This window comes from Camelus dromedarius, chromosome 7 (assembly GCF_036321535.1).
Source record: "Camelus dromedarius isolate mCamDro1 chromosome 7, mCamDro1.pat, whole genome shotgun sequence".
Classification (NCBI taxonomy): Eukaryota; Metazoa; Chordata; class Mammalia; order Artiodactyla; family Camelidae; genus Camelus; species Camelus dromedarius.
In genome coordinates, this window is record NC_087442.1 from 21,790,520 (window position 1) to 21,803,993 (window position 13,474).

Genomic DNA, 13,474 nt, shown 5'->3' on the forward strand with positions numbered 1-13,474 from the left:
GGCGACAGTGGACCTCAACTCTGTTAAGCTGAAATGAGGATTCATTTGTGGGCTCATGCAGCATCTAAAACACAGCACAGAGAGTTTCAGAGCAACACTTAAAGATGAGGGGGATACAGGGAAAAGTCACGAGCTCCTTTGTAAAATGTAACAGAACGACTGAACTGCATGTGCTGGGAGTGACTTCAACATTCAAATCTAAGGTTACAAACTCCCTCTCTGCACTCCCAGAGGGAGGGTGGGAGAGGGGAATGGGAGGAGCCACAGTGGGGGCGGGAGAGGTAACTAGGAAAAAACCCAAAGGAAAACTAAAGCCGCAGAAGCACCAATCTGTAATCTTACCATCTGGATACCTGCAGAAACAAGGGGCGGGGATGATAGACCACAAGTCTCCAGAGCAACCACCTGGGGGCGGGCACAGGAGCAGGGAGAGAGCAGGTTCCCACTTGAGCACATTCAATTACAGTCCAAGACAGAGATATTAAACACTATCAGCTTCTGCCCTCGGAATTCATTTCTTGCTGGGTGATGAGGGTGAGAGATGAGAGGCTGTAGGATTTTATTGCACTGAATTTTTTCCGTTTGTCAAGTCCCATTTACTACAGCAGGGACCCTGAGACTAATCTGTATCTTTTAGGACGGAGGCATCTCTCTCTAACAGAGCCCTGATGATTATTCTCTACCTGTGAGATTTTATGGATCTCTAATAATAACAAGGGGCCCAAATGGAGTTACCAACGGAAGCTGCCTAATGGTTTCTCAATTGAGAAGCTCACACTTTTCGAAACATAGATATCACGGCATCTAAGCACCTCCAGAATAACCATAACTTGGTATGCAAACAGGAGCCCTCTAGACTGAAAGAACCAGTCACTCCTCCAAGAGAAGAAGATTAGAAGAGGGTGAGAGATAGAGCCAAAGGCTTTAAGAGCGAGGAGGCATTGGGCCCCACAGAACCATCTGCAGAGGTGAGACAGAGCCTGCCTCAAAGGGCAGGGAGGAACCTGAATGTTTTCCTGAGAAAACACTGAGCTGTTAATTTAATACACTCTGAAAGGAATAGCAAAGTGCTGGGATAACTTCTTTCCACTTTAAAAGAAGTAAGAAATAAGTAAAATAAGCTGCTTTGAGTGATGTCAAGTCTTCCTCCTCTTTAAAGTACAAGCTGGCCTAATAATCCTGGCTGTCCCAGTGGCCAAAACCAGCAAATGGAGCTGTCTGCCAACTCCCATGCAGAACACGGGGCGCTCCCTCACAGTGGCTGCACTCAGAGGTTAAAGGGGAAAGAGGCTCCAATAAAACTAGCGTGGGTGGTACCCTAGAGTCTGCACCCCCACCCGTAGGGACCAGCTCCCACCAGAGCCTGAGGGAGCAGGAGGGAACCCTGGGCAGGCGACACGTGGCATATCAGCAGCCCCTCCATAGACATCCACCTACAGCTTCTGCCTGGCAAGGTTTCTAAAACAAGTCCCTCCAGCTGGATAAGCAGATGCTAAAGGCAGCTCTACATGAGTAAGAATGCGGCTTTCTCCTAATTCCAGACCACCTTACAAAAGACGGCAGCACATTTAAAAAAAAAAAAAAACTTCAAACCCTCCTACCAGCCTCTCCAGTAATGATGAGGAAAAGGTCCTAGGAAGGGTACAGCAGCAGACTCAGAAAGTCAAGTGTCAGCATGTTCTGCCCATCTCCCGCTCCCAGATTATGAACAAAGAGAGCGGATGAGAATGAAATGAGACATTATACAACAAACATGTGCGTATCAACTATGGGCCAGGGAGTGAGCTGGCAACAGATCTGAAGAAATGAGAAATCTACTGACCCGGGGGGAAAAAAATCATATAGCGTAAGGAAGCGCTGGGGGTGGAGACAGGGTACGGATTTTAAAGCAGAAACTAGAAACTGTAGAAACTAGAGGTATCCCTCATGTGGGTTATCCAGAATCAGCAGGACAGCAGAAGGAACCAAATTCTGGGACCGATGAACAGCAGATGCCCACACAGAGGGGATGTTTCTGCTTGGCCTCACGAAGAACCCAATATAGTGAGACAAGAATGAAGGAGAGTGCAGCCACTGGCTTCCAGTAGAGAAGTGAAAAGGTAAAGCACATAGTCTCCATAAAGCCTTCACAGCCAGACTGAACAGAGAGCCCTCTGTGAAAGAACAAGACACCAAGGTGGCCACCAGCACAGCCCTGAACCCGGCAAAGGCATCTGCAGCCCGAAACAGACTCAATCACACTCGCCGGTGAGATGAAGGCCTATATGATGTGAACAACCATAAACTGGCCATGGACTTCAAAGGAGGGCTGAAATGAAAAGTGACATCAAAAATATGCCTAAGCAATAGGCCTGTCATTTGCTAGGAAAAAAAGCAAGCATCTGTGTCCTTCAGCTTCCCCTTCCAGTCTCAGTTCTGAAAAGCACTTTCCGAAGCAGTGACATGACCTGATGCTGCTTCATCCACAGTCTTCCGTCCAGACTGAAGTCCCATCTCGTGAGCACAACATGCACATACTGGTCAGGGTCTGAGACTCACTTCCTAAAATTATAAACATGTTACCAATAAAAATTATTTCCCGAGTCCATAGTGCCTCTAATACATGAGGGACATAACATGTTTGGTTTTTTCGAATGGAACAAAATTTCCCTAGCACAAAGCTAATTAGTCCACCAAGGAATGCAACCTACAGCCCTGGCAGAAGTGTAAGGCACTGGATGACTGCACTAAACTTGCCTTGAATATAAATGTTATGCAAAAAAAAAAAAAAAAAAAAGTAATTTATCTCAACACAGTGTAGGTAGCTCTGCAATCAGTATCTCATAAATAAAGAGAGAAAGATGAAGGGAAAGCTTCCCTAATTGATTTTAAAATTAGTTCCGAGCAAAGAAATAATCTGACAACCAACAAGGTCGACAACAGTTAAAAAATACATAGCCCTCGGGAAAACCATGCACCTAAACACTCCAATGAATCAAGACATCTGAACTACTATGAAAGAAGGGTATTTGGGAAAGCCTGAAAACAAGTAGAAGTGTTCAAAAAAAAAAAGTCAGTCGGGGACCGATCAGCAAAAGCACTTAAAATCCTGAAATTAACCCCTCTGGTGGACTGAACCCAATCTGTACCACGCTAAGAATACCATTATGAGGGAAACCACTGCTCAGAGAGAGGCAGGGCTCGTCAACCCAACGGCGATTGAACCCAACTCAACTGAAATGAGGTGGGGGCAAGAGGAAGTGCCTACAGAAAACTAAGCCATGTGTGACCCGACCATCAAAACAAGCAATCCAATTAGGAAGTAGGAAAAAAACAGACTGCAAAAACTCCCTCCTGGGGCCGTTTGACACCAATACACTGCCTTAAGTTGCAATGGCTCTCAGAAGCAGTCAAGGAGATTGGCGATGGACTGGGAGGCACTAAAAATGATGCCACTCAAAAGTAGTGTACAGAGTAAGTCTTGAGCCTCAGCACAGCACTGATTTACACATTTATTAAATGCCTACAGTAGTCACAGCACTCTGCCAGCTTCTGAAACAGAAGGTATAGGAAGCTGAGAAACCTGTACCATTTCCACCATCAGTGGAGTTTAGGCTTCACAATGGAAAGCAGGCCTGGACATCAAAAATACAGGACAAGACGATCCAGAGAAGGGAGACAGTGTGTATGGAAATCTCTGGCCAAAAGAGGCTTTCAAGAACCAGAGCAAGAAAGGGGGCTACCTCAGCACAGCAGCTATGCTGAATGGTCACAGGACAGCAAATATGATGGTGCTGTCAACTCTGCAAACAACAGAAAATTACCGCAGCTCACAGGACTGAAGAGAGGCAAGAAATACAGACACTAGCACAAGGAAGATTTAGATAAATTGACAATACAGAACTGTGGAATAGTGATGATTAAATGAAGAGAGAAGAACGAGATGGACTGAAAGACATAAATGCACATGGTTCGGGGAAGGATCAACCAGCAAGGCCCACTAGGAGGCTGTTAAAATGCCACAAAGATTACTTGTAGGGTCCAGGCAAGATCATGGGGATGGGGATGCATTAACTAAAGGAAACAGATGAAAATATAATTTGTAATAGAAAGAAGAAAGTAAATCAAGGAGAAATAGATAGGCACTTGCTGTCTTCTCTAGGTTGTAATTCACTCATAAAGATCAGTGGAACATACATTTTGGGGGCAGTCTGGATCAATTCAGATATGAAAATGTCTTGACCTCACCTCAAGGAGGCCTGCCACCTCTCCTCCCCTCATGACCTCTCCAGCTGAGCAACAGATATCAATCTTTTAAAAATAACAGGATATATACATCCTGGAATCTTAAATAGATGAGCTAAGACCAAGCCATCGCCTCCTAATAATAATTTTTTTCAGTCCTTTAACAAAGAATTTTCTAGTCTTCTTCTCAAAAACGCCCAGATCAAAACAAATCTGAAACCGGGACGGAATGCCTCTGCCGACGCTCTGACACATTCTACGTCTTTTGATCACATTGCTGCAGTCCCCAAATCTCTCCACTGGAAACCGGTGAAACGCTATATCCATTCCAAAGAGCTTTTGCTTTTCTCCAAGGTCCTCAATACCAGGCTGGAGTCCCTCTCCAATTTGCTATTTACCTTATGCTCCCAGTCACACGCGCAAGATCACAGTCAGTGGGTTTATTGGTTTGCCCCATTACACTTAGGGACCGCAGCCCCACAGCTTTCTGTTGGTTCACATCTCAGTGGCAGCATCAACTGCTTTAGGGTCCAGAGGACCAGTCATCTTGCTTTCAGAAATCTCAACTGCAGGGATTAGGCCAAGAACCACTTTTAATTGTGTCCAAATGGCAAGGCACTCTGGGGTCTTGCACACCAAATGGAGTTATTAGCCCCCTGAAACTGCCTTGCCTCTGAGAAAACGCCCTCAAGCATCACTAATAATGTGCCTACCTGAAGCTGTTTCCCATCACCTGCCTACGAAGGAGACCCAGTGGGGTCGGGCCTGGGAAACAACCCCCCCAAATAGGCAGCAAGGACTGACTGCAGCTTTAACAAAACTGACCTTACAGTGCCCAGGTCTGAACACTGAGAGGCCCTGCTGTGTGAAAGAGTATTTCTGTGGTAACTTCAGTGGGAGGAGGGAAAGACAGGGTGACGGCAACCAATACAAGTTGAAAGCACAGAACTATGGATGACAGCTAAGGAGAAGGGGTTCCACACTTTCCGGAGTCTGTGTGTGAGCAATAGGCAGGCAAGCTAAGGAAAGGAGTTTGAGGAAAACGGCCCTGCATCTGAAAGCAAACTGTCTACAGTTTAGACCTGGGGGTTGGGTAAACTACATACCTGTTTTCCAGGTGAATTTCAGCTCTGTATCTCTTCGCCCACTATACTAGCACCGCTTGAGCGGACTTCAGCGGGGAGTAAGTCAGCCCCTTCATCAGATGCCCAAGGGCTGTATTTTCTTTATCATTAACACTCCAAGTGTAACACAAAGCCCGCAGCAGCAGCCCTGGGCAATAGAGCACTAGTTCCAGTTTCAGATCAAAGTCAAAAGCTCTCCACGATGTCCTGAGATCGCACAATGTGTTGTCTCCTTTAAGGCACTAGCTCAGAAAACCCATAGCCTTTCCCCAAGACTTGTATTTTTGTGGCAAACAACTGGATAAAACAGACTACACCTGTAGAGAAACCCTGATACACCTTCGGTCCACAGGAGCACCACACATCGGTGTCCAAAATGCATCTAAGCCTGAAGGAGCTACAGCTCCAAAAAGCCGACACTGGGTTCACCCTGAATAATCCAAAGGTACGGTGCCACAGAAACACACTCAGTAGCATCAGACATCCGATTGTAATCCTTCTCAGGGAAATACTACACACTCTTGCTTTTAACTCTGTCGCTCATTCTACCAACAAATCAAGCTCTAACCAAAATCTGGGAGCAGAGGCAACGCACAAATTCCCAGGTACTACTGGAAAGGAGCTGCCTGGAATGAAAACAGCTTTTCTGACCACGCAGTTTTGTCCAGAGTCCTTCCTCCAGCTACAATTAGAAAATACCCAAAGCAGGGGGAGTGAAGTGCACAGTGAGCCTTGGGAACAATCTCCTTGCCTTCATGTATCATTTAATAGAAATCAATTTGTCTCTGTATATAATTTTAAAAAAAAGGAAATTTCAATTTGCCCTACTATCTTTGACAATATATATGTCTCAGATCTATATTAGTTGATGTCATGTTACTGGAGTTTTTAGGATATGGGTAAGATGAACATTAAAAGACCCCTCTCCACAGCTCTTACCTGAAGGGCAAGCCCCACTTGGTCATCATCTGGGAGCTTGTAGGGAGGCCTACCCACAGCAGGACTCACTGCATGCCATCTGCCTGCCCTTGAGGAAGCTCGTGCAAAGACTTTCCTCTTCATCTACTCCTCCAGTTCCTTAGCCTGCAGCTTCTCCCACTCTGTTCTTTTGTTTAGCACTCCAAAACCTGCCAGGTCATCTTTGTCTCCATTTCAAAGCCAATAACCACCCCCACCCCCCTACCGAGAAAAACTGGGAGAGAAGACAATCTCCTGAGGGTTTCATTCATTGTCCTCCACGGTCCATCCATCCATTATCTCCAAACAGTTGTCAAGCATCCTTTGCTGCTGCAACTACAAGACCATTCCCCAATTCCCGAAACACACCCTCAGCGTTTCCTTTGGAGATTCTATCAGCCTCGTTCTAACTAGGACAGCCACACATTCCTGTACACACAGTGCCTTGCACAAGGGCACATGGCCAAGGGTATAGAGGGAGAATGGGAGCTGAAATTCAGCCTCTATTCTACTTTCCAAGCCACGCACCCTGACATGAAGGGGCAGCCTTCTCTAACTTGCCCAAGGGTGCAATGTGGGCTAACAGAGATTCTGGCTCCAAATCCATGCCTTGAATACTTGACTTAACTCCCCTTGTAGCATAAGAAATGCTGGTAAACAGTAAAGAACACCAGGGAAACCAAAGACTCCAAAGGGACCCCTTTTGCCTAGTCATTACATACCTATAGTTACAGCCTCACTGGGATTCCTGGGTGATTTTTATTCCCACACCCATACTATCAATCTCTGGTAACTTTCAGATAAGCACAGAGCAGAATCTCCACTTACTGTAATTGTTACAGGGGGAATTCTTTAACTAGAAAGGCAAGAACTCTGACTCCTCCAGCACGAGGGACTGCTAGAGCGACATCCACAAGTTCTCAGTCCTCACACCCTTCACCCCCAAGGGCACTGCTCAGGTGAGGTTTACCAAAAACAAAACCACAACTCCGGGCTGCAGATCAGTTTTCATCTAGCATGATTCTCTCTTATAATGCCAAGTGCTTTCATGTTTTATAAATGCAAGCCACAAACACAAGCACACTCATATCCAAACGTGCGGTCCCTCGTTCATAATTCTTCAAGGCAAAAATCTAAAAAGCATGGCACACGTGGTTCCAACACATGGCCCCTGTCTAACTCCCAAACCCATTTCTTACTAGTCCCTGGCATTAACTACCCTCTGTTCCAGTCAGACAAAATTACATGCAGTTCATCATATGGCCCATATTCTCTTTTCATGAATATCCTGAAATATTCACAGAACATGCACGATCTGGCCCTGCCTGTATTTTGTACCACACGGGCATCATACCACACGTACCACCCACAGTGGCCAACCGTTCCCTATCCCAAGGCTCCCCCGATTCTTGTCACTGCTGCTGTCTCGGGCAGGAATTGTCTTTTCCCCACTTCTACCTAGCTAACTCCTAATCAGCCTTCAGGCCTTAAATGTCACTTCTTCAAAGAAGCCTCCCCAGATTATGCATTCTCATCAACTCTAACCTTTCCTTTTGTAGTACTTAACATAAATGCAGGTATCTGTATATTTCCCCTACTAGACTTTAAAAGTTCCACTAAGTTTTATTCCCTGCTGCATCCCCAGCACAGCATCTGGTACAAAGTGGGTCCCCAGTAAATATTTATCAATGGTGATGAACCCATTCATCTGAATTCTCAAACCTGTGCTGTCCACTACAGCAGCCACTGTGGCCAGTGAGCCCTAGAAATATGCTAGGACGAATCAAGATGTGTTCCAAGCACAAAATATACACCACATTTCCAAGACATAGCAAAATTAAAAGTAAAATATCTCATTAATTTTTTAGATTCATTAAATGTTGAAATGATACTATTCTGGATATATTAGGTCAAACTGCATTAAAATTAATGTTTTTTAAAATATAACTACTAGGCAATTTTAAGTAACACACGGATATATAATGCAAAGCCACAGATGAGCTCTATCCAACAGTGTTGGTCTAGAATGCCCTTTCTTCCATCTGCTAACTTCTCCTCATCCATGTACACTCAAAAGGTATATATACTAGTTGCTCCTAGAAAGACTCCCCTGCACCCACCCCAACAGGGTTCCTCATGGCACCCTTCACCCCTGTACTCAGGGTGTGTCCTATTAATTTCCTATGTGACTCTCACTAAAATCTTCCAAAGGAAATTACTTCTCATTTCACTCAAAAGCCATGTTAACTCTCAGAGCTGAACCTCTCTTGGAACTTTCTTCAAAATGGAGTAAGATCTCAGGTATAAACAGGTTGAAAATACAAGATAACCTACCTTCGTAAAGAACAAGAACTTCTATAAACATGACCCTGCCTAAACTAGGACATATATTCCAACAAATTTCCGTCGTCCGCTAAGCTAAGGAACATCCACCCATCACCCCTGAGGAGTTTCAAAGGATCCTGGAAGAACCAGAACTCCTCAGTGGTAGTTTAGTTCTTTCTCCAGAAAATCTACTATCATCTTACTTAAGTTGTAACAACCGACTCCCCCTAAAAACTGCTTAAAATTCAACTGAGTCTGCGTTAACATGATGCTTTGGCTGATGATACAGGCACAAAAATCAACGTTCAAGAATTTCAAAGTTGTGGTTGCTGTGGGAACCTTAATTCCAACTGCATGGCGCAGATGCAGAATTGTGGACTACTCCCAATACTGATAAAATTGGATATGTCTATTTACTCTGTGCAATGAGGCAGAGCTACAGCTACTGAGACCTTATTTTGGCATTTCCAGGCTTTCGTGCATTTAAATTCTCAGCCTTACCACGATACTGTTTGCTGCACTAAATTGCCTCCTCTATGGGGAAGAAAGGCAGGCGGAGGGGAGAACGAACTGATTGGCCAGGCATTCAAAGAACTTCCCCTGTATGGGTTTCTTACACGTGATCTGATTCAAAAGACAATCAAGATATTTTTATTTTACTCTTATGGGTTGTCTATAAACTCTCACACAAATGATAACAGGGCCTGAATTTTAACTTGTGAATGTACCAAGACAAGCGTACGTGCAAAACCTCAGAAAAGCAAATTTCAAGTCTTTATAGAACTACAAAAGGGATAAATCAAAAAAGCCACACAGCACTAACTTCAACCACGCTGAATCTGCCTGCAGCTCTGGCTCTCACTGAGGACCCGGTTCTAGAACCAGTCAACACAGTTACACACTCTGACTCTCGGAGGGAGAGGACAGGAGCTGGAAAGATGTCTATAAAAACAACTGCCCAACAAACAGAAAAGTTCAACCTCAATGCTCTTCCCCAACCTCTTATAACTCATAAGAATGGAAAGAAAATGGTCACAAAATTTAAACCAAAACTATCTGCAGTTTTCATCCTAAGCATAATTTCTCAAACTTGATAGGCCCAAATCATACACATTGGCTAGGCAAACACCCAGGCTGCCAAAAAGAACCAACAAATAGCACAAAACAGTGTGACAAGTAATTCCGGTTGCTATTTGGAAAAGATCAGTAGGTGACCCCAGAGAATATATATACCAAGATTCATTTCTCCCTGGGGCAAAAAATGCAGTTCACATCAAAATAACCAACAGAACAGGCCTCAGGGCCATGCATGTGAGGTACAGACCTCTTCCTTGTTCTCAGAGAATAAGATCTTGTTAATAAACAAGACTCATTCACCACCTACCATATACCAACCCTACCTTGTCTCAAACCCCTTTGGGAGGAAGGCTGCAAGGCCCATCAAATGAAGCAGAGCAATGAATGCGGTTCAAAAGGAATTGAGACCTGCCCAGTGGTAGCTAGGCTGCAAATATTCAGAAATACTACTTTGGAGATTTACCCTACTTGTCCATTTGCATTCTCCCACACATATACCATATGTAATTAATTCTCCAGCTCCTCCTCTTTGGCTCTGGGAAAGAGACTCTGCTGTTTTTCTAGGCTCACCTGTGTATTCTCCCCCTCCAGCCTCGGTGGTCGGATGCTGGACAAGTGGATGGTCTTGTAGTCTCCAGAGTTCAGCTTCACAACAATGGCATCGGCATTCAGCACCTGCATCACCTGTGGGCAAGAAGGTAAAACTGCTTAACCGTGCGTCAATGGCTATATCTCGTAGCGCACATGCTAAGGAGCAAGGCACAGCAGTCACAGGAAGCAGAGAGAGATCAATAGCCACTCGGGGTAGATCCAGTTATCATTCCTTACCGTACAACAATGTTGGAAAAAACCACCCTGTAATGATCAGTCCCCAAAGACATTATGATTCCGCAACGAGGCAGTATCTGTATCATTCATAAAGACGGTCAAGCTTTTTTATCTTTTTCCCTGACCAAGATACGCGGTTAACTACAAAGCTTACGAACTGGAAATCCAGTCTGTTTGTGTTATTGAAGATTTTCCTTGAACCAGGTTCTAAGCTAAAATCAAGCTGCCGATCTCAATGTGATTCTGGGAAAAGAGGCAAGGGCTGGATTAGAAGACGACGGTACCAGCACCAGAGGAGAAAGAACCAAAATAGGACGCCCCGACGGAGAGCAGAGAAATCAAAGGCAAGTGAAGGGCAAAAAGAATTGTCATCTCAGCGTGGGAATGCAGGTGCTCAGCCATTAATCTCACAGATGGAAACATTAAATTGCTAAGATATTACTTCAACTACTCTGAAAGCCACCTTTTCAGAGCACTACCATGGACATCACTGTTTTAGAAACCAAAGTCAGTTAACACTGGACCCCATTCTTAGCTCAAGATTAACTCCGAATCTGGAGCAGCTTCGAGGTTATCTACTCAAAGGGCAAACGCACAAATACTCCTCTGTGGAGGTTATCAGAAAATCCCACCAATGTGTACAGAATAAAATTCCATTGAAACCAGACTAGGGTTATAACTAGAATTCATAATTCAGCCAGCAGTCTACAGTTCATCCAATTATATTCAGAGCCTGTTGTTACAAGGCTGTTTGGTTTTGTGGGGCTTTTTTTTTTTTTTTTTTGCCTTTTTGTCAGTTTGTTTTTTCCAAGTAACACTTTGCTACAAGGTAACTCTTGACTACAAAACACTGTCACTATCCACTTTATCTGCAGAATCAAAACCAACTCTTCTAGGCTTCAATCAGACCCCATTAGAAGCAAACAGGTAGCTGAGCAAACTTCAGGGTCAGCTGCCACAGTGAGGGGAGACTTGCAAAATGTCCCTCCTCTTTTATACGTGAAACAAAAGGAACTAGACTCTCCTCTGCTGCGGTGGGTACCACACTAATAAGTATCCTCACAGAGCCCTCCCTAACTATCCCCTGGAAAGCGTCACATCTTTTTAACACAGAATATACCCATTTATTTGCAGACTCCTACAAAAAGGGCTGTTCCCCATCTTTTCTGAAGAACCAGCCAATCACACAAGAAAAAGAGTAAAGATTTAAAGGACAATCTGAAGAAGGAGCAAAAAGCAAAACCAAGTGAGAAATTATACATGACAGGAAATAGCAGGAGGAAAGTGCCATCAAACAGAATGAATGAAAAAAGGAAGATGACAGTTGGAATCAAGCCGGAAGTTTGTGGAAGGCTGACTACGGGGGGTAGATGGCAAGATACCCCGGGGTTCTACCACCACCAGTAATGAAAGAAGTGTAGAGAAAAACAGGCCAGGGACCAAAAAAGTAGTAAAAAGTCTGAGAAAGAACTGTGTAGACTAGGTGAGCGGGTAACTACTTTTCATTTTCAACTGTGTATAAGATTAACTCGCAACCCTGAACTCAGCAAAAACCCAGTCTCAAATCACCACAGCCATTCTGCTATAACCTTTGTCACAGATAGGAGAATCACATAAAAGCTAAACACTAAAACCCAGGCAACTAGAACCCAAAATTCGGCTGGCCAGAAAAACTTTGTGGAGTCTAAGGGTAATCAAAAGCCATGATCTGTGCTCACAGGTCAGGAGTGAGTACCCAGGTGTGGGTGGTGCCAAAACATGCGGGACCCTCCAATCACAGAGCCGCCTTATAGCAACCCAGTCATTTCAGGTGCAGAACTTAAAACCAGCCAGGAAGATATAACCAAAACTATAGATCCAGTAATTGAAAGAAAAAGGGTACAACTTAGTCCCATTACCATTTAAACACATGAATGCCAAGTAAAAACACCCATATCATAATGGACTCAACCCTCAACTCCCTAAGACAGTAGTCATAACTGACCAAGAAAGACCCCAGCTGATGGTTTCCTTATCCTTCAAAATCCCACATTTGTATGAAAGTTAAAGTATTACAAAATGGATGACAGAAGGTAGGGGGGGGTCCATGATACATGCTATACCACTGTCCCACCTTCGAATCAAAAATCCCACAAAGCCGTACCAAGCAAATTAGCCAGTATCGCAGATCAATACTGCTCCTCCCTGAAAAGTGCAGGAACGCTGCCCAGAGGACAGTAAGGTAATAAGGTCAGGGTTCTCAAATGCACACACGCCACAGTACTTCCTAAATCTCAGTGATGGACCATGCTACACATTTCTCTCATGCCAAAACTCTTATTAAATTGTCAGTTACCAGAAACATAGGGAACTTCCTACAATCAAGACATGAGAAATATCTAGACATTCTCCACTCCCTAGTCACACTCAGAGAGAAATAAAACCGGGCAAAGTATCATAGTGCTCACATCTTCACCCCCTGATTACAGAATGTGAAGATCTAAGCATACCCCTGTGACAAGTTACTGGTATTCGTCACCCCTTGTAATGAGTTTGCAGCCACAGCAGCAGCGAATGGCTGCTTGGAGCTGTAGATTTCAGGCCTCGGCAGCAGACTCTCTGCTCGGCATCTCCCTGATTAGAAACCTCCTCTTCAGGAACTGTGCACGCTGACGCTGCCAGCTAAACGAGGTCTGCCTTTCTGGTGAAGGGGTGTGAATGCACGTGTGCATGTCTGTAAGTGGGGTTCACGATGTCTTATTCTTCTCTAAATTGTGTCATTGCTGTCCGGAGAGCAAGCAGCTCCTGGGCAGCGACATGGAAGAAGCAATAACATAGCAGTTATAGTCACACACTGTGTAATAAGTAAAATGCAGAGTGGATTACTATCCGAAGCCCGCTCATCAGTACCGTCACAGACCACATTTATAACAGTGATATTTCTTACGGTGCTTTTTACT

The 13,474-nt window shown here is 44.5% G+C and overlaps 1 protein-coding gene across 1 annotated transcript in view; it reads right to left on the minus strand.

Moving 5' to 3' along the window:
• SND1 (staphylococcal nuclease and tudor domain containing 1) overlaps positions 1-13,474 on the minus strand; it is a 379,791-nt gene that overhangs the window by 314,496 nt on the left and 51,821 nt on the right. The window contains exon 10 of the mRNA XM_010975627.3: positions 10,278-10,391. Coding sequence (XP_010973929.1) covers positions 10,278-10,391 — 114 coding nt within the window. The remainder of the gene's footprint in view (positions 1-10,277; positions 10,392-13,474) is intronic.